The sequence below is a fragment of the Molossus molossus genome, unplaced genomic scaffold (genome assembly GCF_014108415.1).
Source record: "Molossus molossus isolate mMolMol1 unplaced genomic scaffold, mMolMol1.p scaffold_m16_p_20, whole genome shotgun sequence".
Classification (NCBI taxonomy): domain Eukaryota; kingdom Metazoa; phylum Chordata; class Mammalia; order Chiroptera; family Molossidae; genus Molossus; species Molossus molossus.
In genome coordinates, this window is record NW_023425356.1 from 27184775 (window position 1) to 27208717 (window position 23943).

Below are 23943 nucleotides of genomic sequence, written 5' to 3' on the forward strand. Positions count from 1 at the left end.
GCCCTGCCCTGGTGATTCCCTGAGGCCCCGCCCCACCCAACTTTCAGGCCCACCCAAGCTGTTGCCAGTTGCTTTACCACAGGATTGGCCTGTTTTGGATCCTGCTTCAGCTTTTCCTAAATTCTTTCAAATAAGCAGCATCTGGTCTCAGCTAGTCCCATATTTCTCATTAAGTAATACATAGAAACAAACACAGGGAGGCAGCCAAAATGAGGAGACAAAGAAACAGGTCTCAAATGAAAGAACAGAACAAATCTCCAGGAAAAAAACTAAGCGAAATGGAGATAAGCAACCTAACAGATGCTGAGTTCAAAATACTGCTTATAAGGTTGCTCAATGAACTTAGTGAGGGCCTCAAGAGCATAAAAAAGGACCAGCCAGTAATTAAGGAGGCACTAACTGAAATAAAGAATAATTTACACAGATTCAATAGTAGAGAAGGTAAAACCAAGAAGCAAACCATCGATTTGGAATATAAGGAAGCAAGAAACACCCAATCAGAACAGCAAAAAGAAAAAAGAATCCCCCCAAATAAGGATAGTGTAAGGAGCCTCTGGGACAACTTCAAGCATGCCAACATTCGCATCTTGGGGGTGCCAGAAGGAGAAGAGAGAGAACAAGAAATCGAAAACCTATTTGAAACAATAATGGCAAAAAATTTCCCTAACTTGGTGAAGGAAACCGACATACAAGTCCAGGAAGCACAGAGAGTCCTAAACAAGATGAACCCCAAGAGGCCCAGACCAAGACACATCATCATCAAAATGCAAAAGGTTCAAGATAAAGAGAGAATCTTAAAAGCAGCAAGAGAAAAACAGTTAGTTACCTACAAGGGAGTTCCCATAAGACTGTCAGCTGATTTCTCAAAAGAAAATTTGCAGGACAGAGGCTTCCTTAAGAACAGGAACAAGACAGGGATGTCTGCTTCTGCCACTCTATTCAACATAGTACTGGAAGTGCTAGCCACAGCATTCAGCAAAGAAAAATAAAAAAGGCATCCAAATTGGAAAGGAGGAAGTAAAACTGTCATTATTCACAAATGACATGGTATTATGCATAAAAGATCCTACATAATTAACAAAACAAAACCAAACCAAAACAAAACAAAACAAAAAAAACCCACTAGAGTTAATACATAAATTTGGTAAAGTAGCAGAATATAAAATTAACATTCAGATATCAATGGCATTTTTATACACCAATAATGATCTCTCCAAAAGGGAAACTAAAAAAATTCCCTTTACCATTGCAAAAAAAAAAGAATCCTAGTAATAAATTTAACCAAGGAGGTAAAAAACCTGTACTCAGAAAACTGAAAAAGAAAATAGAGGAAAATACAAACAAGTAGAAATATATTCTATGTTCATGGATGGGAAGAAATAACATCATTAAAATGTCCATACTACTGAAAGCAATCTATAGATTCAATGCAATCCTTATTGAAATACCAGAGCATATTTCACAGATTTAGAACAAATAAGCCAAAAATTTATATAAAACCAAAAAAGACCTTAATCACAGCAACAATCTTGAGAAAGAAGAAAAAAGTTGGAGGGATCACAATATCGGATATCAAGTTATACTACAAAGCCATTATAATCAAAACAGCCTGGTACTGGCACAAGAACAGGCATATAGATCTATGGAACAAAACAGAGACCCCAGCAATTGACCCAAGCCATTATGCTCAATTAATATTTGATAAGGGAGGCAAGAGCTTACAGTGGAGTAAAGACAGTCTCTTCAATAAATAATGTTGGAAGAATTGGACAGGTACATGCAAAAAAACAACAACAAAAAAAACAAAAAAAAACCAAACCTGGACCACCAGCTTACACCAATCAGAGGAATAAACTCTAAATGGATAAAAGACAATTGTAAGTCATGAAATCATAAAAATCTTAGACATCTTATGAAGCAGAATTTTCACAGATACATCTCCTAGGGCAAGAGAAACCCTGGAAAATACAAACAAATGGGACAACCTAAAAGGCTTCAGCACAGCAAAAGAAGCCATCCTCAAAATGCAAAGGGAACCCCCTGTATGGGAGAACATATTTGTCAATGATTCATCAGATAAGGGGTTAATTTTATTTTTTTATTATTATTATTTTTTTAATCCTCACCAGAGGACATTTTTCAACATTTTGTTGAGATAGAGTGGGAGGAAGGGAGAGAGAGAGAAACATCGATGTGAAAGGGACACATCGAGTGGCTGCCACCCACACGACCCAACCAGGGCCGGGGACAAACTGCAACCGAGGTACATGCCCTTAGCGGGAACCGAACCCTGGTCTCTCCAGACCACAGGCCGATGATCTAACCACTAAGCCAAACCGGCCAGGGCGATAAGGGGTTAATTTTAAAAACTCATAGAACTCAACAAAAGGAAGACAAACAATCTAATTAAAAGATGGGCAAAGGACCTGAATAGACAATGTTGAAGGAGGACATACAAGACAAGAGACATATAAAAAAGAGCTCAAGGTCACTAATCATCTGAGAGATACAAATTAAAATGACAGTCGGGTATCACCTTACACTTGCCAGAATGGCTACCATCAATAAATCAACAAACAATAAGTGCTGGCAACAAAGTGGTGAAACGGTACTTTAGTACACTGCTGGTGGAAATGCAGGCGAGTGCAGCCACTGTGGAAAACAGTATGGAGTTTTCTCAAAAAATTAAAAATTAAAGATGGTGGAAGAGTAGGTGAAAGCAACACACACCTCCTTCTGAACTGGAGTTACAGCAAAAATTTAGAGCAATTAACCTGAATTAACAACAGAAAGATCCTGAATAGGAGTATTATATCCAAGGATTAAAGAAAAAAAAAAGCTACAGAGACTGGTAAGAAGGGCAGAGATGCACAAAGGGCTGGTCCCTGCAATGACGAGCACTGAGTGTGAATCTGGAAAAAGACTGTGGCTGCAACCCCCACTGGAGGGAAGTGGAGTCTTAATCCCACATCAGTCCCCAACCCAGAACACTCAGGCCTGAATGAGGAGCCTGCATAACATTTGGCAGCAAAAACAAGTGGGGGCTCCATCCACTGGAAAGAGGAGGGAGTCTGCTTGAATCCCAGGTGATCTCCCTATGGGCTAACATGCAGGGACTTGGCTCTTAGGCACTCACCTGTGGCGCATAAAAATCAGAAGGACACTTTGGCTGGGAAGGTCCTCTCTGAGGACTGAGGGGTCGCCATCCCACACCAGGCACCCAGCTCAGGGTTCCAGTGCCAGAAAGAGAAGTCCCCATAACTTCTGCCTGGAAAAACCAGCAGGAACTGAGGTTCAGGGAGGCTGAGGCGGCTGGAGCCTCAGGCAGCTCCTCTTAAAGGGCCTGCACATGGACCCTTTGGACTCCCTCCCTCTAGGCTTGGACGGGAGGCAGCTCGAGGGGCACCAGAGACATACAGGGAAGAACTGAGCTGTTTGGCACTGGAGAGAGGGCTGGAGAGGGGGCTTTCTCCAGGACAAACATGCTGTAAGAAGCCTTTGTTCCTTTGGTGAGCCCTTACCTGGGGCGGCAGATGGCTGCCATTATCTGGGACTCCAGCAACCTGGCTCACACTGTTTGCCCTGCCCTGGTGATTCCCTGAGGCCCCGCCCCACCCAACTTTCAGGCCCACCCAAGCTGTTGCCAGTTGCTTTACCACAGGATTGGCCTGTTTTGGATCCTGCTTCAGCTTTTCCTAAATTCTTTCAAATAAGCAGCATCTGGTCTCAGCTAGTCCCATATTTCTCATTAAGTAATACATAGAAACAAACACAGGGAGGCAGCCAAAATGAGGAGACAAAGAAACAGGTCTCAAATGAAAGAACAGAACAAATCTCCAGGAAAAAAACTAAGCGAAATGGAGATAAGCAACCTAACAGATGCTGAGTTCAAAATACTGCTTATAAGGTTGCTCAATGAACTTAGTGAGGGCCTCAAGAGCATAAAAAAGGACCAGCCAGTAATTAAGGAGGCACTAACTGAAATAAAGAATAATTTACACAGATTCAATAGTAGAGAAGGTAAAACCAAGAAGCAAACCATCGATTTGGAATATAAGGAAGCAAGAAACACCCAATCAGAACAGCAAAAAGAAAAAAGAATCCCCCCAAATAAGGATAGTGTAAGGAGCGTCTGGGACAACTTCAAGCATGCCAACATTCGCATCTTGGGGGTGCCAGAAGGAGAAGAGAGAGAACAAGAAATCGAAAACCTATTTGAAACAATAATGGCAAAAAATTTCCCTAACTTGGTGAAGGAAACCAACATACAAGTCCAGGAAGCACAGAGAGTCCTAAACAAGATGAACCCCAAGAGGCCCAGACCAAGACACATCATCATCAAAATGCAAAAGGTTCAAGATAAAGAGAGAATCTTAAAAGCAGCAAGAGAAAAACAGTTAGTTACCTACAAGGGAGTTCCCATAAGACTGTCAGCTGATTTCTCAAAAGAAAATTTGCAGGACAGAGGCTTCCTTAAGAACAGGAACAAGACAGGGATGTCTGCTTCTGCCACTCTATTCAACATAGTACTGGAAGTGCTAGCCACAGCATTCAGCAAAGAAAAATAAAAAAGGCATCCAAATTGGAAAGGAGGAATTAAAACTGTCATTATTCACAAATGACATGGTATTATGCATAAAAGATCCTACATAATTAACAAAACAAAACCAAACCAAAACAAAACAAAACAAAAAAAACCCCACTAGAGTTAATACATAAATTTGGTAAAGTAGCAGAATATAAAATTAACATTCAGATATCAATGGCATTTTTATACACCAATAATGATCTCTCCAAAAGGGAAACTAAAAAAATTCCCTTTACCATTGCAAAAAAAAAAGAATCCTAGTAATAAATTTAACCAAGGAGGTAAAAAACCTGTACTCAGAAAACTGAAAAAGAAAATAGAGGAAAATACAAACAAGTAGAAATATATTCTATGTTCATGGATGGGAAGAAATAACATCATTAAAATGTCCATACTACTGAAAGCAATCTATAGATTCAATGCAATCCTTATTGAAATACCAGAGCATATTTCACAGATTTAGAACAAATAAGCCAAAAATTTATATAAAACCAAAAAAGACCTTAATCACAGCAACAATCTTGAGAAAGAAGAAAAAAGTTGGAGGGATCACAATATCGGATATCAAGTTATACTACAAAGCCATTATAATCAAAACAGCCTGGTACTGGCACAAGAACAGGCATATAGATCTATGGAACAAAACAGAGACCCCAGCAATTGACCCAAGCCATTATGCTCAATTAATATTTGATAAGGGAGGCAAGAGCTTACAGTGGAGTAAAGACAGTCTCTTCAATAAATAATGTTGGAAGAATTGGACAGGTACATGCAAAAAAACAACAACAAAAAAAAACAAAAAAAAAACCAAACCTGGACCACCAGCTTACACCAATCAGAGGAATAAACTCTAAATGGATAAAAGACAATTGTAAGTCATGAAATCATAAAAATCTTAGACATCTTATGAAGCAGAATTTTCACAGATACATCTCCTAGGGCAAGAGAAACCCTGGAAAATACAAACAAATGGGACAACCTAAAAGGCTTCAGCACAGCAAAAGAAGCCATCCTCAAAATGCAAAGGGAACCCCCTGTATGGGAGAACATATTTGTCAATGATTCATCAGATAAGGGGTTAATTTTATTTATTTTTTATTATTATTTTTTTAATCCTCCCCAGAGGACATTTTTCAACATTTTGTTGAGATAGAGTGGGAGGAAGGGAGAGAGAGAGAAACATCGATGTGAAAGGGACACATCGAGTGGCTGCCACCCACACGACCCAACCAGGGCCGGGGACAAACTGCAACCGAGGTACATGCCCTTAGCGGGAACCGAACCCGGGTCTCTCCAGACCACAGGCCAATGATCTAACCGCTGAGCCAAACTGGCCAGGGCGATAAGGGGTTAATTTTAAAAACTCATAGAACTCAACAAAAGGAAGACAAACAAACTAATTAAAAGATGGGCAAAGGACCTGAATAGACAATGTTGAAGGAGGACATACACGACAAGAGACATATAAAAAAGAGCTCAAGGTCACTAATCATCTGAGAGATACAAATTAAAATGACAGTAGGGTATCACCTTACACTTGCCAGAATGGCTACCATCAATAAATCAACAAACAATAAGTGCTGGCAACAAAGTGGTGAAACGGTACTTTAGTACACTGCTGGTGGAAATGCAGGCGAGTGCAGCCACTGTGGAAAACAGTATGGAGTTTTCTCAAAAAATTAAAAATTAAAGATGGTGGAAGAGTAGGTGAAAGCAACACACACCTCCTTCTGAACTGGAGTTACAGCAAAAATTTAGAGCAATTAACCTGAATTAACAACAGAAAGGTCCTGAATAGGAGTATTATATCCAAGGATTAAAAAAAAAAAAAGCTACAGAGACTGGTAAGAAGGGCAGAGATGCACAAAGGGCTGGTCCCTGCAATGACGAGCACTGAGTGTGAATCTGGAAAAAGACTGTGGCTGCAATCCCCACTGGAGGAAAGTGGAGTCTTAATCCCACATCAGTATCCCCAACCCAGAACACTCAGGCCTGAATGAGGAGCCTGCATAACATTTGGCAGCAAAAACAAGTGGGGGCTCCATCCACTGGAAAGAGGAGGGAGTCTGCTTGAATCCCAGGTGATCTCCCTACGGGCTAACATGCAGGGACTTGGCTCTTAGGCACTCACCTGGGGCTCTGGTAGAGGGAAGGAGACTCAGGGCATATGAAAGCCCTAAGGAGAAGATCTGGGTGGCATAGCACCAGAGATCAGGAAGGTAGGCTTCTGAGGTCCCAGTCCTGAGCCAACATCCCACATTGCCCTCAGATGCCATCTCCCAGGGTCCAGTACTTTTATTCTTACAGCACCTGCTGGAGAACGTGCACTAACCCTGTTCCCCAAATACTGGTGACTCCACCTTGCTTAGCTTGAGTCTGGCATAAAGGACTTTTGGCTGTACCCAAAAGGGACCTGAGGTGATTTTGTTTGCTTGTTTTACTGGAGAAACTACAGACAGTCTCAGACAAATATTGAACTGTGTTTGGGAATAGGCGTCAATCTCCCCCACTCCCATGATTTAGGCAGGTGCCATCCCCAATGGAATGCACCCTGGTCAGGGCCTCAGCCAGCAGCCAGCTGTGGAGCTAGGGGAGGCATGCACTTGCATACCTCCCTTCAGAATCCCTGGTGGGGTACTGCCAAGCTAGAAAGCAAGAGGCTAACTACCTGGCTGAAGACCCACTGCCACCCCCAATAAAGGGCTGCCTAGATTTGCATTCCCCAAATTTGCGGGCAATGCCTTTAAAACACAGTCCCAAAGGGGAAAAGAAGTGCAATTCAGAGCAGGAACATTTGGAGCCACCTCCTTTGGAGACCTTCATCAGGGTCTCTGACAGTGAGTTGCAGAGATAGAAGGGGGCAACAAGCTCTCTCCCCTCCCAAGAGCCAGCACCACTTTAAGCAGATGGGGCAGCCTTGATCTATCCTCCAAACCCAATCTGCACCATCCAGCAGGTGGAGCCTCTCAGGATAAAGGGGTCACAACTCAGAACTGTGAAATTTGGTGCGACCCCCTTGGAGCTGCCCTTCAGGAGCTCTGTCAGGGCACTGCTGAGCTAGAAGGTAATGCCTAGCTTCCTTCTAAAGGGCCCAGGGCTTGCAAAACACCCATCAAAGGGCTGCCTGGATTAGCATTTCCCAAATCTGCTGGCAGTGCTTGCAAAGGGTACTCCCGCAGTGGGAAGGAAGTATAAAGCAGAACTGGGATATTTGGAGCAACCCACTCAGAGGCCTGCATCAGCACCTCTAGCAATGAGCTGCAGAGACAGAAGGGGCAACAAGCTCTCTCTTCTCTGAAGAGCCATCACCATGCAAATGGAGGGGGCAGCCTTGATCTATTTCTCCAAGCCCCACTTTCACCTTCTGGCAGGTGCAAACTTGCAGGGGGTAGGGGTCACAACTCAGTACTATGAAATCTGGTATGACCACTTGAAGCCTCCCTTCAGGAGCTCTGGTGTGGAGCTATAAGGAGAGAAGCTACCTCCTCTTCGAAGGCCTGAGGATCCACACCACCCCAAATCAAGGGTGGACTATACTTGCATTTCCATATCCTGCTGGCCCCACCCTGCTAAACTCATATCTGCTGGGGGAAGGAGGTGCAAATCAGAGCTTGGACATTGGATGTGACATCCTTGGAGCACTCCACCAGGGCCTCTAGCCATACACTGCAGAGACAGAAGGAGGGAAACAGCTCGCTATTCCCTCTCAAAGGCCAGCACCACCCCAAGCAGAAAGGGCAGCCTTTTTTTTCTTCCTCCAAGCCCCACCAACACATCCCTGCTGGTGCATCCTCACAGAATAAAGGGGACATCTGGTGGGAGCCCTTTGGAGCCCCTTGGGTTCTCTGGAGGGCATGGCTGAGCTAGAAGGTAAGCAGCTGGCTCCTCTTTCAAGGGCTGAGGGCCCGTGTCACCCAAATCAAAGGGCCAATTTATTTGTATTCCCAAATCCTGCTGGCCCCATCCTGCTAAACTCATTTTTGCAGAGTTAAAGTTGATCCCACCCATGAACAGGCCAACAACAATCATCTCCCAGTTACAACAAGAGGGTTCACATAACCTACACAAGGGACATTCCTAGATCATTCAGCTCCCAGAGATCAAGAAGACATCACCACTGTGTTCCATAGGACACTTACTACATAAGGCAACCCCATGAAGACTGGGAGTCGTAGCAGTTCTTTCTAACGCATAGAAACAAACAAAAAGAGACAGCTAAAATGGGGCAACAAAGAGACAACCCCAAAATGAAAAGTAAAAATCTCCAGAAAAAGAATTAAACAAAATGGAAGCAAGCAATTTCTCAGACAGAGTTCAAAATAATGGTTACAAGGATTCTCGGACAACTTAGTGAGAACTACAAGGAACTTAATAAGAATTACAACAACATGAAAAAAGCAATAGAAATTCTGAATAAGAGCCAGTCAAAAATGAAGAATAGCATATCTGACATCAAGAATACACTGGAATGGAGGGGGAGGGAGGAATCAATGGGGGAAAAAGGAGAAATATCTGTAACAAAAATAAATAAGTTAATTAAAAAAAGAATACACTGGAAGAAATTAAAAGTAGGCTGGATGGATTGGAGAATAAAATTAGTGATTTGGAAGGCAAAGCCGATAAAAAGACCCAAACAGAGCAACAAAAAGACTTATAAAGAACAAGGATAGTTTATGGAAACTCTGGGACAAAATAAAATGTAAAAACATTTGCATCATAGGGGTACCAGAAGAAGAAAGTGAGCAAGGGATAGAAAACCTGTTTGAAGAAATAATCACAGAAAACTTTCCTAACCTGGTGAAAGAAAAGTTACACAAGTTCAAGAAACACAGAGAGACCAACACCAAGACACATCATAATTAAAATGGCCAAGGCTAAAGACAAAGAGATAATCTTAAAGGCAGCAAAGGAGAGACATTTAGTTACCTACAAGGGAACTCCAATAATGCTGTCAGCAGATTTCTCAACAGAAATACTTCAGGCCAGAAGGGATTGGCATGAAGTATTCAAAATAATGAAAAGCAAGAACCTGTAATCAAGACTGCTTTATCCAGCAAGATTATCATTTAAAACAAAAGACAAAATAAATAGCTTCTCAGAGAAAGAAGGCTAAAGGAGTTAAGTACCACCAAACCAGCAGTGCAGGAAATGCTAAAGGGTCTGTTTTAAGAAGAAGAAATATATAGAGAAAGGAACATAGGGGTAAAAAAAAATGGCATTAAGTATATCAATAATAACCTTAAATGTAAATTGATTAAATGCTCCAATCAAAAGACACAGTGTAGCTGAATGGATAAGAAAACATGACCCATATATATGTTGTCTACAAGAGACCCATTTCAGAACTAAAAACTGACACAGGCTGAAAGTGTCAATTGGAAAAAATATTCCATGCAATTGAAAATAAAAAAAAAAAGCAGGAGTAGAAATACATATTTCTGACAAAACAGACTTCAAAACAAAGACCATAACAAGAAGCAAAGAAGGTTACTACATAAAACTAAATGGAATGATAGAACAAGAGGATATAACCCTAATATAAACCTAATATAGGAGCACTTAAATATATTTAAAAATTCTTGATGAAGTCTAAGGGTGATATGGACAGAAATACAGTCACAATAGGGGACTTAAACACCCCATGGGCATCATTGGATAGATCATCCAGACAAAAAATCAACAAGGAAAAGGAGACCTTAAATGACATACTGTTTCCAATGAATTTAATTGACATTTATAGAACAGTAATCAAGAGATGGGGACTCCAGGAGCCCAGAATTTTGGCTTGCAGGTCTCCTGGATTGGAAGGCACTAGTCAGGTTCATGGGAAAGTTGGGGGAATGGCCCTCACTTCAGAGCCACCCAACTCAGTCATTGACATCCCCTGAATCTTCCTGAACCTCCACACTCCAAGTCAGGCAGCTAACTCCTCAGCCAGGTGTGAGCTCTGCAGGGTAGGGTGACAGGGAGTCCAGAGTGTGGGGGTATTGCATTCTCCCAGGCTGATGCCATAATTAGGGGAGTGCTCCACCCAAGAAACATGGCCTCAGTGGTGTGGGAGAGGACTTAGAACAGGAATCCTGGTGGCTGTCTCTTTAGCTCTCTCCCCAGAGCTACAACTCCAGTCTTTTTCATGCAACTCTAGTCTTCTCCTCCCTCCTTTTGCTGGAACCCAAGGTGAGTGTCTGTGTATGATATTTTGTGTGTTGGCCCTTTAAGAGGGCACCTGTGTCTCTAGCAAAGTTTCACCTCTCCTTGGCAGACAGAATCCCACTGATTTTCACAGTCAGATGTCATGTGGGTGCCTCTTGCTGGCTCTGGTGCTTTGGGCTGGGAAGCCCAGTGTGGGGTTGAGACCCCACACTCCTCAGGTGGAAAATTTGCAGCTGAGATGGCCCTCCAGAATTTTGCCACCACCCATGGGTGTGGGTCCAGACCTTTTCACATCTCCAACCTTCCTACCAGTCTTGATGTGGCTTCTTCTCTATATCCTTGGTTATATGACTTCTGTTCAGCTAGTTTTCAGTTGATTATTTAGGTTGATCTATATTTTAGTGTAACTCCAATTTGGTCATAGGAGGGGGTAAGTGTAACTTCCACCTACTCTGCTGCAATCTTGGATGCCCCCCTTCAATGGGCTTTTTCATCCTTTTTCCCTTTGCTTCTTCAGCACTAGGGTCTCTAACAGTTTTCCACTGTGGCTGATGGGTGGCTCATTATTTTCAGTTTGTTACTTTAACCTTGTTCACATCTTTGTAAGGAATTCTTTTCATTCAAGTTCCTTCCTTTAACCACTAGGGTGAATTCTAGTTCCACTTTGGTATAAGGGCTCTCTTCCCATATTTATTCTTATACTTTGAAGTATTAGGAGACATATCTTATCTGTAATGTGTGTGTTAAGGCCCTCCAGGCCATTGTACAGTAGTTTGGAGCTAATGCCTCCAAGTTAACACCATAGATTAGTTTTATTGCTTCTTTTATTCTGCATGTATCTGTCTAGAACATGTCACGGGCAGGAATGACTTGGGTTGGGAATAAATTTCATCCTCCTGAGTCCTTGGACCATACACAATGCCATCTAATATTATACTACTCCCACCATCATTTATAACAAATTTCTGTTTGTGTCCTCATGTGGTCTTGGTGGATTTCCATAAAACAGCATCCATGCAGTGTTGGCATGGTGTTACAATATTAGGAATTGCATAATAAAACATGCATCCTAAGTATAAGGGGAATTTCCTGTGAAAGAGAACAGAAAGTGATTTAAATTTTAGCAGTTCCAGAGCTTAATCAATGTTTTCTGCAGTCAAAACAAGTAAGAAAGTGTCTCTAAGGGGACCTTACATTTCAAGGAGCATTTCTGATCAATACACACTTCTGAACAACTCTATTAAGAACATTTACTTTCTCAGCACCCATGAGACTAGGGGTGGGGAGAATGCTGATTGGCAAACAGAGCTCTCCTACTTCCTGTTTTCTATTGTTAGAAAATTGTCAATGCATCACAGTGCCCAAACCCAGCTTCACATTCTATGGGGATAGACTCTGCTCTAGGACCTGAGCTTCACCTGACTGTCACTGGGAGACCTTCTCACCTCCAACCTCATGTTGCTGTGGCTACTGCTTCTGGTCCTCGGTGGGTAGAATGCTATAGCAAGACTTGGGTGGAACCAGAGCAGAACCATTTGAGTTGGGCATTTCAGGACCTCTTGTAGAGCACAAAGCCCTCTGCTAGGATGAGCAGGAATGGGCCTCGGCCTCTAACTCAGGATCAACAAGTATTATGTAAATGGCTACTGAGCAGAGCAAGGTTCCCAGGAAAACCAAAAAGACTATGAATCTTTTTTTCCAAATATTGATGCCTTCTTCCTTTGTTTAACATTGATTAATGCTTTGATCTCTGGGGAAATCAGAAAATTTCTTTAAAAGATATCCAACAAATGTTCTGTTAGGTAAACTCGATTTTTAGCCCATTTAGATATTACTCTGCTTCAACTCACTTTCACTCAAAGATACTACCTTTTTGTCTGAACTCTTACTTGTCTAGACTTAAATTTTAGAGAGGGTTTCAAGTCCTGCTAACTGTGGCTTTCACCGATAAATATGACTCTAGGAGATGTATACAAATATGGAACTAGATCTGGAATAAAGAAGGAGGGAGAAACAGTATCCATGATGTATGAGAGGACACCTCTATTTCCTCCCTGTCCTGTCCTGGCTTCTGTGTTGCCACCAGGCAGGCACTATTTCTCAAATAAAATAATCCATGTTAAGAAATCTAAAAAGATAAGGTGGAAGAAGAATAAATAAATCATGAAACTTCTGAGAATTTACCTGCAAAATCACAGACATTTGGTAAGGGAGATGAACTATGTTTATAAATTGCTAGGGCCTTAAAAAATGAGTACTGCATTCTGTGGGAGCGTTGTTTGTGGGTGAGGGAAGAAAACGGGAAAATGAAAGGAAAAGCAGTAAAAGGAATGAGGGAGGGGGGATAGAAGGGAATAAAATATCAGGGTAGAGGGGAAAAGATATAGAAGAGAAGAAGGGGAAAGAGAATGAGAAAGTACTTATAGAGTTTACACCTTTTTCTGAAAATGTACAAATTCTGGTCGAGTGCTAATCTCTCTGATTCTATTCCCTCACAGTTCCTGTCGGCATCCGGTCAGGTGAGTTATTCTTTTCTTTGTTCTTTGAGGTCTCCGGGAATCATACGTACTCTTCCAGGCAAGGAACATACTGCCTGTTCCAGCCTCTCAGCTGAAGGTTGCAGGGATCATGTCCAGAACCAGAGAGCAGAGAGTGAGAGGCCAGGGCTTTACCCTAGTCCTTGTCATGGTACAAATGCTCCAATGTCACACTCTTCTCTGCTTAGCCACCTGCCTACATTGACCCTCTCAAGGCAATAAGTTATTTTCTCTTTACTATGAGGCCCTGGAACAGAAAATAAGTTAACTGTGAAGAGAAAGCAAACCATGCAATGTGCTCTTGGGAAAACATTCTCCTTGTTCTGGCCACAGAAACTCAAAAGCCCTCACCAGAAACAATGGTGGTAATGACAGAAAACACATTTCCTATAACAGAGAGGTAACCAGAGGAATAAGGAGATGTTCTACATTCAACAAGAATATCCCTTGACATTATACTTGAATTGCAAACGACCCATGCATAAATTGTTTTTCTTTTTTAAAAAAAACTTATTATTAAAGTTCTTGCCTTGGCCAGTATGGCTCAACAGTTAGAGTATTGGCCTGCAGACAACAGAGTTGCCGGTTTGATTCCAGGTCAAGGACACGTACTTGGGTTACAGGTTTGATTGGGTTTGTGTGGGAGGCAACCAATCAATGTGTCTCTCTCACATCGATGTCTCTCTCTCGCTCTTTCTCTCTCTCTCTCTCTCCCACCTTCCCTTCCACTCTATCTAAAAAAAAAATCAATGGAAAAATATCCTTGGGTGAAGATTAACAACAACAAAAAAATAATAAAATAGCCCTGACTGGTTTGGGTCAGTGGTTAGAGCATCGGCCTACGGACCAGAGAGTCCTGGGTTTGGTTCCCGCTAAGGGCATGTACCTCGGTTGCAGTTTGTCCCCACCCCGGTTGGGGTTGTGTGGGTGGCAACCATTTGATGTGTTTCTCTCACATTGATGTTTCTCTCTCTCTCTCTCTCTCCCCCCTCCCTCCTGCTCTATCTGAAGATAAATGCAAAAACTGTCCTAGAGTGAGGATTAAAAAAATAAATAAAATAAAAAAGTTCTAATGTAATAAAATAAAGAGAAAAACTTTGTTTTATATTAGACTGGAAGTTATATTTTCTTCATTAATCATTTATTTGAGAAAGCAATTATTCTATTACAGGGCGGAGAGGTAATACTTATATATCTGATACTTTAAAAAAAATTTTCTTCTTTATTGATTTGAAAGAGAGAGGAAGGGAGAGGGAGAGAGACAGAAACATTGATGAGAGAGAACATCAATTGGCCACCTCCTGGGCATGTGTCCTGACCGGGAATCGAACCGGTGACCTCCTGGTGCATGGGTTGATGCTCAACCGCTGAGCCACACCAGCCAGACATATTTGATACTTTTATGTCTGACAATATAAATTGCATGATATCTGATGTAATTTTAAGCAAGTATATTATTAATACATTAGAGGGTCTCAGGATCAGCCTCATATAATCCTGTAAACTTTTCGAAATTATGGCAAAATATTTGTACATGTACATTTGTACCTTCTTCTAGGGAATAGGTAAAATGTCAAAGTTAAAGCCATTTACTTAGATGTATTACAATCAAATTCTTTTTTCCAGGCTCAGTATAATCAGAAGTCATTATATTTCTTCTGTTATTTCTAGCCCTGTCATTATTGCCAAATTGGTCACATAAATCTTACTTCTTAAATATTTATTTAATCAAATTGATATTATCTCTATACTCTCCACTGAAAACCTTACCCAGTTTCAATCTAGAGAAATAAAACTTTGGGTCTCCATGAAGGCTTGTCTTCTGTCTCTTTAACAATACTTACGCCCCGCCATTCATCCAAACCTCCTACTCTCATAGTGTGACTTTCAAAGTGGCTAAAAGATACAGAGCCATTGTTTCTAAACTTATTTGATCACTTTGCTCTATAGAGAACAAAAATTTTAGCCTGTACCTCCAACATATGATATTGATTCCTATATTACAATATTTAAAAATATATACAAAAACAAAAAATGTAAAGGTTAAGAAGTGTTTAATAGAATACAGAAGTTCTAAATGTTTTCTCCACAACTCCTATGGATTTCACTTTGAAGACTCGGTCTAGACGTCATCAGAAGATGGTCTGTGTTCTGAGACAAGACCCTGAGAGTGGGTGCTTCTTTTCTCTGCCATAAATTCATGGCTAGAGGAATAAATTCGGCACGCAGCCTAAATAAACACTCTCATGCTTTCTTTCTTTCTCCATTTGGTTCCTCCGTATCTGACACTGCCTTTTCTTACATTAAGGGTGTATGGTCTAGGATTCATGCCTGAGATTAGGCTTCTTATGAGAACAAACGTTTTCTCTGAAATCTAACCCAGTATATTACAATTCCAAATTGATATTAGAACCTGAATGTCTAACTCAGTTACCATCTAAAAAGTTTCCCCCAAAATGCCCAGGGGTGCCGGGCCAGCTCTTCTTTCCTCTGCACCAACTTTCAAAGAACAGTCTACCAACTCCTTTCCATTCTAAAGGTTTTTTGTTGTTGTTTTTTTTCCCCCTGCTGGGGCAGATCGAACTTACTCATTAGCTCTCTGATGATGACTACCTTTCAAGGGGAGGCAATAACCTAAACAAGCAGATTCCCAGAAGCCTCTGGAAAAAAAAAATACAAGTAGAAAATTCTAAATATTGAAATTGTAGATCCCTGGGCTATTGTCTCAGTGGCCCAGATTGTTTCATTTAGGGAGAATGACAAAGCGAAGGTCTTTGAATTGTACTGTTGGGCTGAGTCTCTAAGGAATAAGAGATGCAGAGGAAGTTAATCACGACTGTTACAGGGGCATGAGGTTATCTTGAATGGATATAAGGACATGTAAATGCAATTTGTTTTAAATCCATATTTAGTCCAGAAAATTGTTGGCACCTGAAAAAAAAAAAATGAATTCAAACCTTTGTTACAGACATAAAACCAGCAGAATGTGTAAAAGACAAAAGCTGTCACCAAGTGAAATAGAGCTCACCTTTGCTGAGCAGGGAGGCCAGAAAGGCCACTTTTTTCCAAGGAATCTGTGGCTGCCCAGCTTCTTGTGTATGTGTGTGTACTATCTTTCCCCTTATGAACAGATGTTAGAGTGCTGGCACAGGGTGGACGGCACTGGTACAAGTATTGGTGCATCTTTTGCAGATTGGCTAAGCATCGAGATGCCACGCCATGCCTATGAAGGAGACCGGGTGGTTGTGGCGTGCTCTGGAGAAAACAATAGTAAAATAAAAAGACTGATGTACTACAAGAATGGACATCGGATAGCCACTTACCACAGTGCCTCAAGCTACACCATTTCAAATGCAAGATCCAGTGACAGCGGCTCCTATTACTGTAAGGCAGATAGGACATGGTTCTTATTTGTGGATACGACAGAAGAAACAACATCTGTACGGCTTACTGTTCAAGGTGAGGGTCTCACTATTCAACTGGAAAAGAGTTGGAAAAAGTAGGGCTTGTGTGGGAAGACCAGGGTAGAGGGCAGAGGAGACCACCCAGGGAGGCAAAATTTGGGGTGACTGCATGTCTTTGAGTCTGGGGCTCTGTGTCCTGCTCACTGGGGCTGAGAAGACAAGGCACTTCTCAACAGGAACTCTACACCTCACTGACTGGGGGGTTTCTGCTTAATTCTTCCCTTCAGAGCTGTTTCCAGCACCTCGTCTGACAGTCAGACCCTTGCTGCCCACGGAGGGGAATTCAGTGACCCTATCTTGTGATACCCGACTCGCTCCAGATAGGTCAAGGACCCAGCTTCGGTACTCCTTCTTCAGGGATGGCCATGCCCTGAAGTCAGGCTGGAGCTCATCAGAGTTTGGGATCTCGGCATTATGGAAAGAAGACTCAGGATATTACTCGTGTGAGGCAATGACAGCCACCCGCAGTGTCTCAAGGCGGAGTCTTCAATCCCATGTAGAAGTGCAGAGTAAGTATCAGGGGCTGGAAAAAATGAATTCAAACCTTTGTTACAGACATGAAACCAGCAGAATGTGTAAAAGACAAAAGCTGTCACTAAGTAAAACAGAGCTCACCTTTGCTGAGCTGGGAAGCCAGAAAGGCCATTTTTTCCCAAGGAGCTGGGCTGGGCTGCTGTCCTCAGCAGCTGGGGCTGGGTTGCTGTCCTCAGTTCAAGAAGAACCCCTCTGAGACTCAGAAGTATCTGGAGAGGAGAAAACGAATGGAAATTGATCAGGTACAAGGCATTGCTTAGAGCAGTTTTATATTTAGTGCTCCCAGAAACCCTGTGCAGTACTGAAGTGTGAATAATCTCTGTAAGTAGGTACTACTTTATCCCCATTTATACACGAGATCACTGAAAGCACAGAGCTGTTAAATGACCTGCCCAAGGGGCCCCAGCACGTAAGTAGCACAGCTGGAGTTTGAACCTAGGCACTCCAGTGCCAGTATATGCCCTTTATCCACCTTGTTACACTTCCTATCTCAAACGTCAGTGGAAAGTAGTATGATAGCTACCAATTGTTGGATATCTGCAGTGTAGTAGTTGCTTTACACATGTATATTGTTCTTTCTTTATAAGAACTCTATGAAGTTGGTACGATTATCCATGCTTTATTGTTAAGAAAACCGAGGATCAGAGAGATTAACAGACCTATCAAGATCATGTGGCAGAGCTGGGTGAGGACTCCACAGCCTGAGTGTTTCCCATCCCTCCTTCGTCCCAAGTGCATCTGGAGATCAGAAGGGAGCACGATCACTTTAGGCTGTGGACACTAGAGTGGGCTAATAAGTGTGTAGAAAGTGAGAGGCCCGATTTTTAGAACATTAAGGTACAGGGTGCTCTTGCCTAAGGGCCCCCAGCATGCTTCCTCCCCACTAAAAACACTGCTCTGCCTAAACGTGGATTCCAACAACTCCATCTGCCACAAAGCTCAGCAGGTGGTGCTGGCCTCTGCCCTCACTTGTCGTCTTGTGTTCACCCAGGGATCCCTGTGTCTGGAGTGCTCCTGGAGACCCAGCCCCCGGGAGGGCAGGCCTTTGAAGGAAACAGGCTGGTCCTTGTCTGCTCTGTGGCTGAAGGCACAGGGGAGATCACATTCTCCTGGCATAGAGAGGACACAGGGGAGAGCCTGGGAAGTAAAAGTCAGCGTTCCCAGAGATCAGAGCTGGACATCCTTGTTATCGGGGAGAGCCATGCTGGGCGATACTACTGTACAGCTAAAAGTGACGATGACCTCATCCAGAGCGAGGCGGTCAACATCACCGTGAGAAGTAAGTAGCACTTTCTTAATTAGCCAACAATCTCCAACTGGAGTAGGTTTTCCTGCGTTGCAGTAAGGATTTTCCAAGGATGACAAGGAACAGGGCCACGAAGAGGTGGAGAACATGGTAGGATTGTCATTGCAATGATGGTGGTGGTGGTTGTAGCAGCAACATTAGCAGAGGAGCTAAAGAAGGATGAAAATGGGAGAAACAAGGCAGGTAACATGACAGGACCAGAGGCATATTTCCCAGAATTGCTCACCAGAGGTCATCAAAGCCCTTCTGGAACAATCTCTGCATAGATTGGGAGGTATGACAGCGGGAAAGAATCCATGGGGCTGGAGAGAAAATGTGAGAACACCTGGGTGAGGATAGAGTGGGTTAGACGTTTATACCAGCAGAAGAGACTCTCTGTGATGGACCCTCCTACTTCTATCAGTTCCAGTGTCACAGCCTGTCCTCAACATCAGTGCTCCTGGGGCCCACACCTATATTGGGGACATAGTGGAGCTTCATTGTGAAGACAAGAGAGCATCTCCCCCTGTTCTATACTCGTTTTACCATGAAAATGTCTCCCTGGGAAACATCTCAGTGTCTTCTGGAGGAGGAGTGTCCTTCACCCTCTCTCTGACTACAAATCGTTCTGGGAACTACTTCTGTGAGGCCGACAATGGTCTGGTGGCCCAGCGCAGTGAGGTGGTGGCACTCAACGTCACAGGTAAGATGTGTCCAATGTCTTCTTCCAGAGGACCAGTTGCAATTATGTCAAGCAGTGGCTTGTGTGTCCTTGCATATTCCTATCCCTCAAGGAATCAGAATTCAGCTAGAGTCCATCTATTCTCCCAGGCTTTCTTTTGCATTGGTTTTGACAACAGCATCACTGGTCTACCACTTCCCCTTCCTGTTTCCCTTTTACTGTACATCATCAGATATGTATGAAATAGACACTATTTGAAGAGCACTTTACTGGAATAAGTTAGCATTGAATGTGAGGTGAGAGGCATGGATATGCCCCTGAGGGAGGAAGGAGATACCACTGAGAAAAATAGAGAAAGATCCTTGCACACTCAGAGCTCACAATGGGTTAGGAGATACAATTAAGCTCTGTAAATACTTAAGGAAAAAGTAGAAAATCCATGAACAAACCAGATTCTGGAATTCAAAACTTTCTAGGATTGTCTCATTTGATCTCCATAACAACTCTCATTTTACTAATAAATATAATTTAGACTAAGTCACTTGTCTGAGATCACTCAGCTAATGGGTCACACACAAAAATGGAGCTTTAGGCTAGGGCTACAGGGATCATGAAACTTTGCTCTTTACTACTATGTTAATATATCATGATAGTTATAAGATTTTAAAATTTTATTATTGTGAAGTATATTAATAGGTTTCCTAATAGGGAGTAATTATTGAATTCCTGCTGTAAATTCTTAGTCATCATGTCATCACAAGTAGTAAGACATACAACCTGGTAATATTTTATTTCATCATTTTGCATCCTTATTTATGTTTCTTTTCTTGAGCTATACTCATCTAGTTTTGGTTTCAAGGACAGGTTAGCATCATAGGAATTATTTAAGAAGATTTTCATGTTCGCTGTGCTTTGTTGCAGTTTAAGACAATATTGGAGTTATTTACTACTTAAAAGTCATTGAAACTAGTCCAAACAACTTTCTGAACCTGCTATTTTTTACCTTCATTATCAAATCCTTTTTTCTTAGTCTTCTTCAATTTTCAGCCCTTTAAAAAAATAATTTGAATGCTTTCACTCAAAAATTGGGACATTTTATCTAGATTTTTCAAATTTGTCACATAATGTTCACCATAGTATTATTATCTAATTTTTAAATAGCTTTCATATTTGTGATTATGCTCTCTTCACATTTCTAATATTTTTGGTGTGATCTCTTAGAATTTACTAATAAGATTTGCCAGAGACTTGTCTATTTTATTGCCCCTTTTAAACAGCCACGGTTAGTTTTAGTATTCAAATATATTTGGTTTTGGTTTTCTGATCCATTTATTTCTCTGTTATCTTCATCAAGTTTTCTTTTTGCTTTACATTTATTTTATGTTGTTCTTTAATTTCTTAAGCACATATGAATTTTTCATCTTTGTTTTCTAGTAAATGCATTTATTTTATTTATTTATTTTTTAATGTTTTTATTGACTGTTTACACAGATAGGAAGGGAGAGAAAGATAGAAACATCGATGAGAGAACATTGACTGGCTGCCTCCTGCATGCCCCCTTCTTGGGATTTGGCCCACACCCTGGGCATGTGCCATGACTGGGAACTTAACCAGCAACCTCTTGGTACATGGGTCGATGCTCAACCACTAAGCCACATTGGCCGGGCATATTTTATGAAATTCTTATAGATTTTTTTTTTTTATTATACTTGTGGTTAAACTTTATAAAAAAATATGGCCTGCATATTCTGTTGGAAACTTACTGAAATTTAATTTTTTATTTTTTATTTATTAATTTGTTTTTGTTACAGATGTTTCTCATTTTTCTTTCATTGATATCCTCCTCCCCTTCCCTCCCGCCCCATCCCCAGCTTTGTTGTCTATGTTCATTGGTCATGCAGAGAAAGACAAATATCACATGATCGCACTTATTTGTGGAATATAATGAACTAAACAAACTGCTGAACAAAATTAACCCAGAGACATGGAGGTGGGGTACAGGCTGACAAGCCTCAGAGGAGGGGGGGTTTGTGGGGGAAGTAAAAATTTATTTATAACCTAACAACACACAGTTAGCATTTTTATAAATGCTATATATGTAATTTGAAAAGAATATGAATTTTATGTTTAAGATATACTAAGTTCAGTATTTTTCTATTAAATTAAGCTAGTTGCTTGATTTATCCTGTCTCTATAGATTCTTACATATGTTTGATCTTTTCAATCTATTATTTGTTTTTTAATTTTATTTTTCCTTTATTGACTGTTGTTTTTTTTTTTATCCTCACCCGAGGACATTTTTCCATTTTTTGTTCAGGTAGAGTGGGAGGGAGAGAGAGGAACAGAGAGAGAGAAACATCAATGTGAAAGGAACACATCGAGTGGCTGCCACCCGCACGACCGACCAGGGCCGGGGACAAACTGCAACCGAGGTACGTGCCCTTAGCGGGAACCGAACCCGGGTCTCTCAGGACCGCAGGCCGACGCTCTAACCGCTGAGCCAAACTGGCCAGGGCCCTTTATTGATTTTTTAGAGAGAGAGGAAGTGAGAGGGAGAGAGAGACAGAAACATCAATGAGAGAAAACATCAATTGGCTGCCTTCTGCATGCCCCCCACTGGGGATTGGGCCCACAACCTGGGCATGTGTCCTGACGGGAATCAAACCGGCGACCTCTTGGTGCATGGGTTGACGCTCAACCACTGAGCCAAACTGGGACTTCAATCTATTATTTTTGAGAATCATATTCATATTATTACCTATAATTATTCTAAGTTTACATTTTTGTAGGGGTTTTGCCATGAACTTGGTAATTGACTGTGTAAGTAGATCATTTTGTTTACAAATGACAGAAATTCAATACAAACTGGCTTGGGCCCAAAAATAAGTAAAATTGGTAAGAAGAGTCAGAAATGCACATGGCTTAATGTGTGACTGGATCCAAGAGATCTGTCTTTGCCTACCCTCTTTACTCTGAATTTCTTCATTAGCTTAATTCTCAGACAGACAAAGCTGACCACTGATGGCAGCTTTCTGCTAGAGATCCTAGAGAAAAGAGTCTTTTAAAAAATGAGTCCAGCTCAAAACAAACAGACCAACAACAAACAAACAGGTAGAGATGAGAGATGAACAGGTCTGTGTAATGCGTTCATCCCCTCTACCTCTGCAAAGACAGTGAACCTGAGATTAATGAAGTGATCTACAGGGCCAGGTGCAGTTTTCAAAAGGAAAATGAGTAACTCAATCTCAGTCTCCATTTCTAGGAAAGAACTAGTTCTATACTTTTCTTTTTCTAAGATCTTTTCGAGCTCATGAGCATCAAGCCATGAATCTGTATGTCCCCATATTTCTTTATTATCAGAAAGCAAAGACTTTTCCAGGTGTCTTTGAGTGGGAGCGGATGATTCTAAGAGATGATAATGAAGTAGGACAGAGCCAGAACTTTGTGGTTCCCTACTCCAGCAAGCCCCTAACCCCATACCACACACCATAACCACCGTCAAACACTTTCTCTGAACCCGGGGAGCTACCATAAGAGTACATTTCTTTCTTTCTTTTTTCAAATTAAGAGTACATTTGTGCATGCTCTCTGACCTCTTCTGTTTTCAGAGGCCCCATTCAAAGTCCGCTTGGTGAATGGTCGTCACCGCTGTGAAGGGCGAGTGGAGGTGGAACAGGATGGTCACTGGGGCACTGTGTGTGATGATGGCTGGGACATGAAGGATGTGGCTGTGTTGTGCCGGGAGCTGGGCTGTGGAGCAGCCAAGCATACACCTGCAGGCATGTTATATCCACCAGTGGCAGAAGAAAACCAACCTGTGTTTATTCAGGTAGCCCTGTGCAATGGGACAGAAGAGGCACTGGCTGAATGTGAGCAGGTTGAAGCCTTTGACTGTGGGCATGATGAGGATGCAGGTGCCGTGTGTGAAGGTGGTGATGGCAGGGACTGGGGAACAGAAATGGGCTAACTTAGCTCTGAGGCTCTTCTGTATGCTGTCACCTCCAATTCACCTTACTGCTCATCATTGCCACTTCCTCCCTCAGACACACTTACTCATTCCACACTATAATGTGGTCAGGACAACAGCATTAGTTCATATTAGGTTATTCCATGGTCATAAAGAACTCTTCTATACATTCTATTATTAGCTCATACCTGCCATCTCAGAAGACACGACATTGATATTTTAATGGCCATGAATTAGAGCATAATGTCAGAAAAATAATGAAGAACCTATAGAATTACACAATTTTGTGATTTTAATCCAGGTCACACTGTACACTAATTTTGAGAAAAAAAGAACAAAGTTGGAGGCATAATGTTACCTGATATCAAATAATATTGCAAGGATATAGTAATCAAAACAGCATGCTACTGACACAAAAACAAAAACATAGATCAATGAACAGAACAGAGCCCAGAAATAAACCCATGCCTACATGGTCAGTTAATCTATAACAAATGAGGCAAGAATATGCCATGGGATAAACTCAGTCTCTTCAATAAATAATTTTGGAAAAACTGGACAGATACATGCAAAAAAATAAAAATAAAACCAGACCACCTTCTTATACTATATAGAAGAATAAACTCAAAATAGATTAAAGATTTAAACTCAAAATAGATTAAAGATTCAAAACAAAAAGAGACTATGTCAAACTAAAGACTTTTTCACAGCAAAATAATAATAATAAATAAAC

The 23943-nt window shown here is 41.6% G+C and overlaps 1 protein-coding gene across 1 annotated transcript; it reads left to right on the forward strand.

Annotated features, from left to right (window-relative positions):
* Positions 1–12134: 12134 nt before the first annotated feature.
* Positions 12135–23550, forward strand: LOC118637614 (Fc receptor-like protein 2). The gene is made up of 7 exons (XM_036273179.1): positions 12135–12227; positions 13240–13260; positions 16471–16737; positions 16970–17251; positions 18268–18555; positions 18986–19264; positions 22852–23550. The coding sequence occupies exons 1-7, from the start codon at positions 12197–12199 to the stop codon at positions 23208–23210; spliced, it is 1527 nt and encodes a 508-aa protein (XP_036129072.1). The 5' UTR covers positions 12135–12196; the 3' UTR covers positions 23211–23550.
* Positions 23551–23943: the final 393 nt, after the last annotated feature.

What these genes read in the sequence shown, in the direction of transcription:
- LOC118637614 (XM_036273179.1), top strand. Translation starts at nt 12,197, where the DNA reads ATGTTGCTGTGGCTACTGCTTCTGGTCCTCG. An exon ending in TCCTGTCGGCATCCGGTCAG is followed by an intron (nt 13,261 to 16,470) that starts GTGAGTTATTCT and finishes CATCTTTTGCAG; the next exon opens with ATTGGCTAAGCATCGAGATG. An exon ending in TGTACGGCTTACTGTTCAAG is followed by an intron (nt 16,738 to 16,969) that starts GTGAGGGTCTCA and finishes TCTTCCCTTCAG; the next exon opens with AGCTGTTTCCAGCACCTCGT.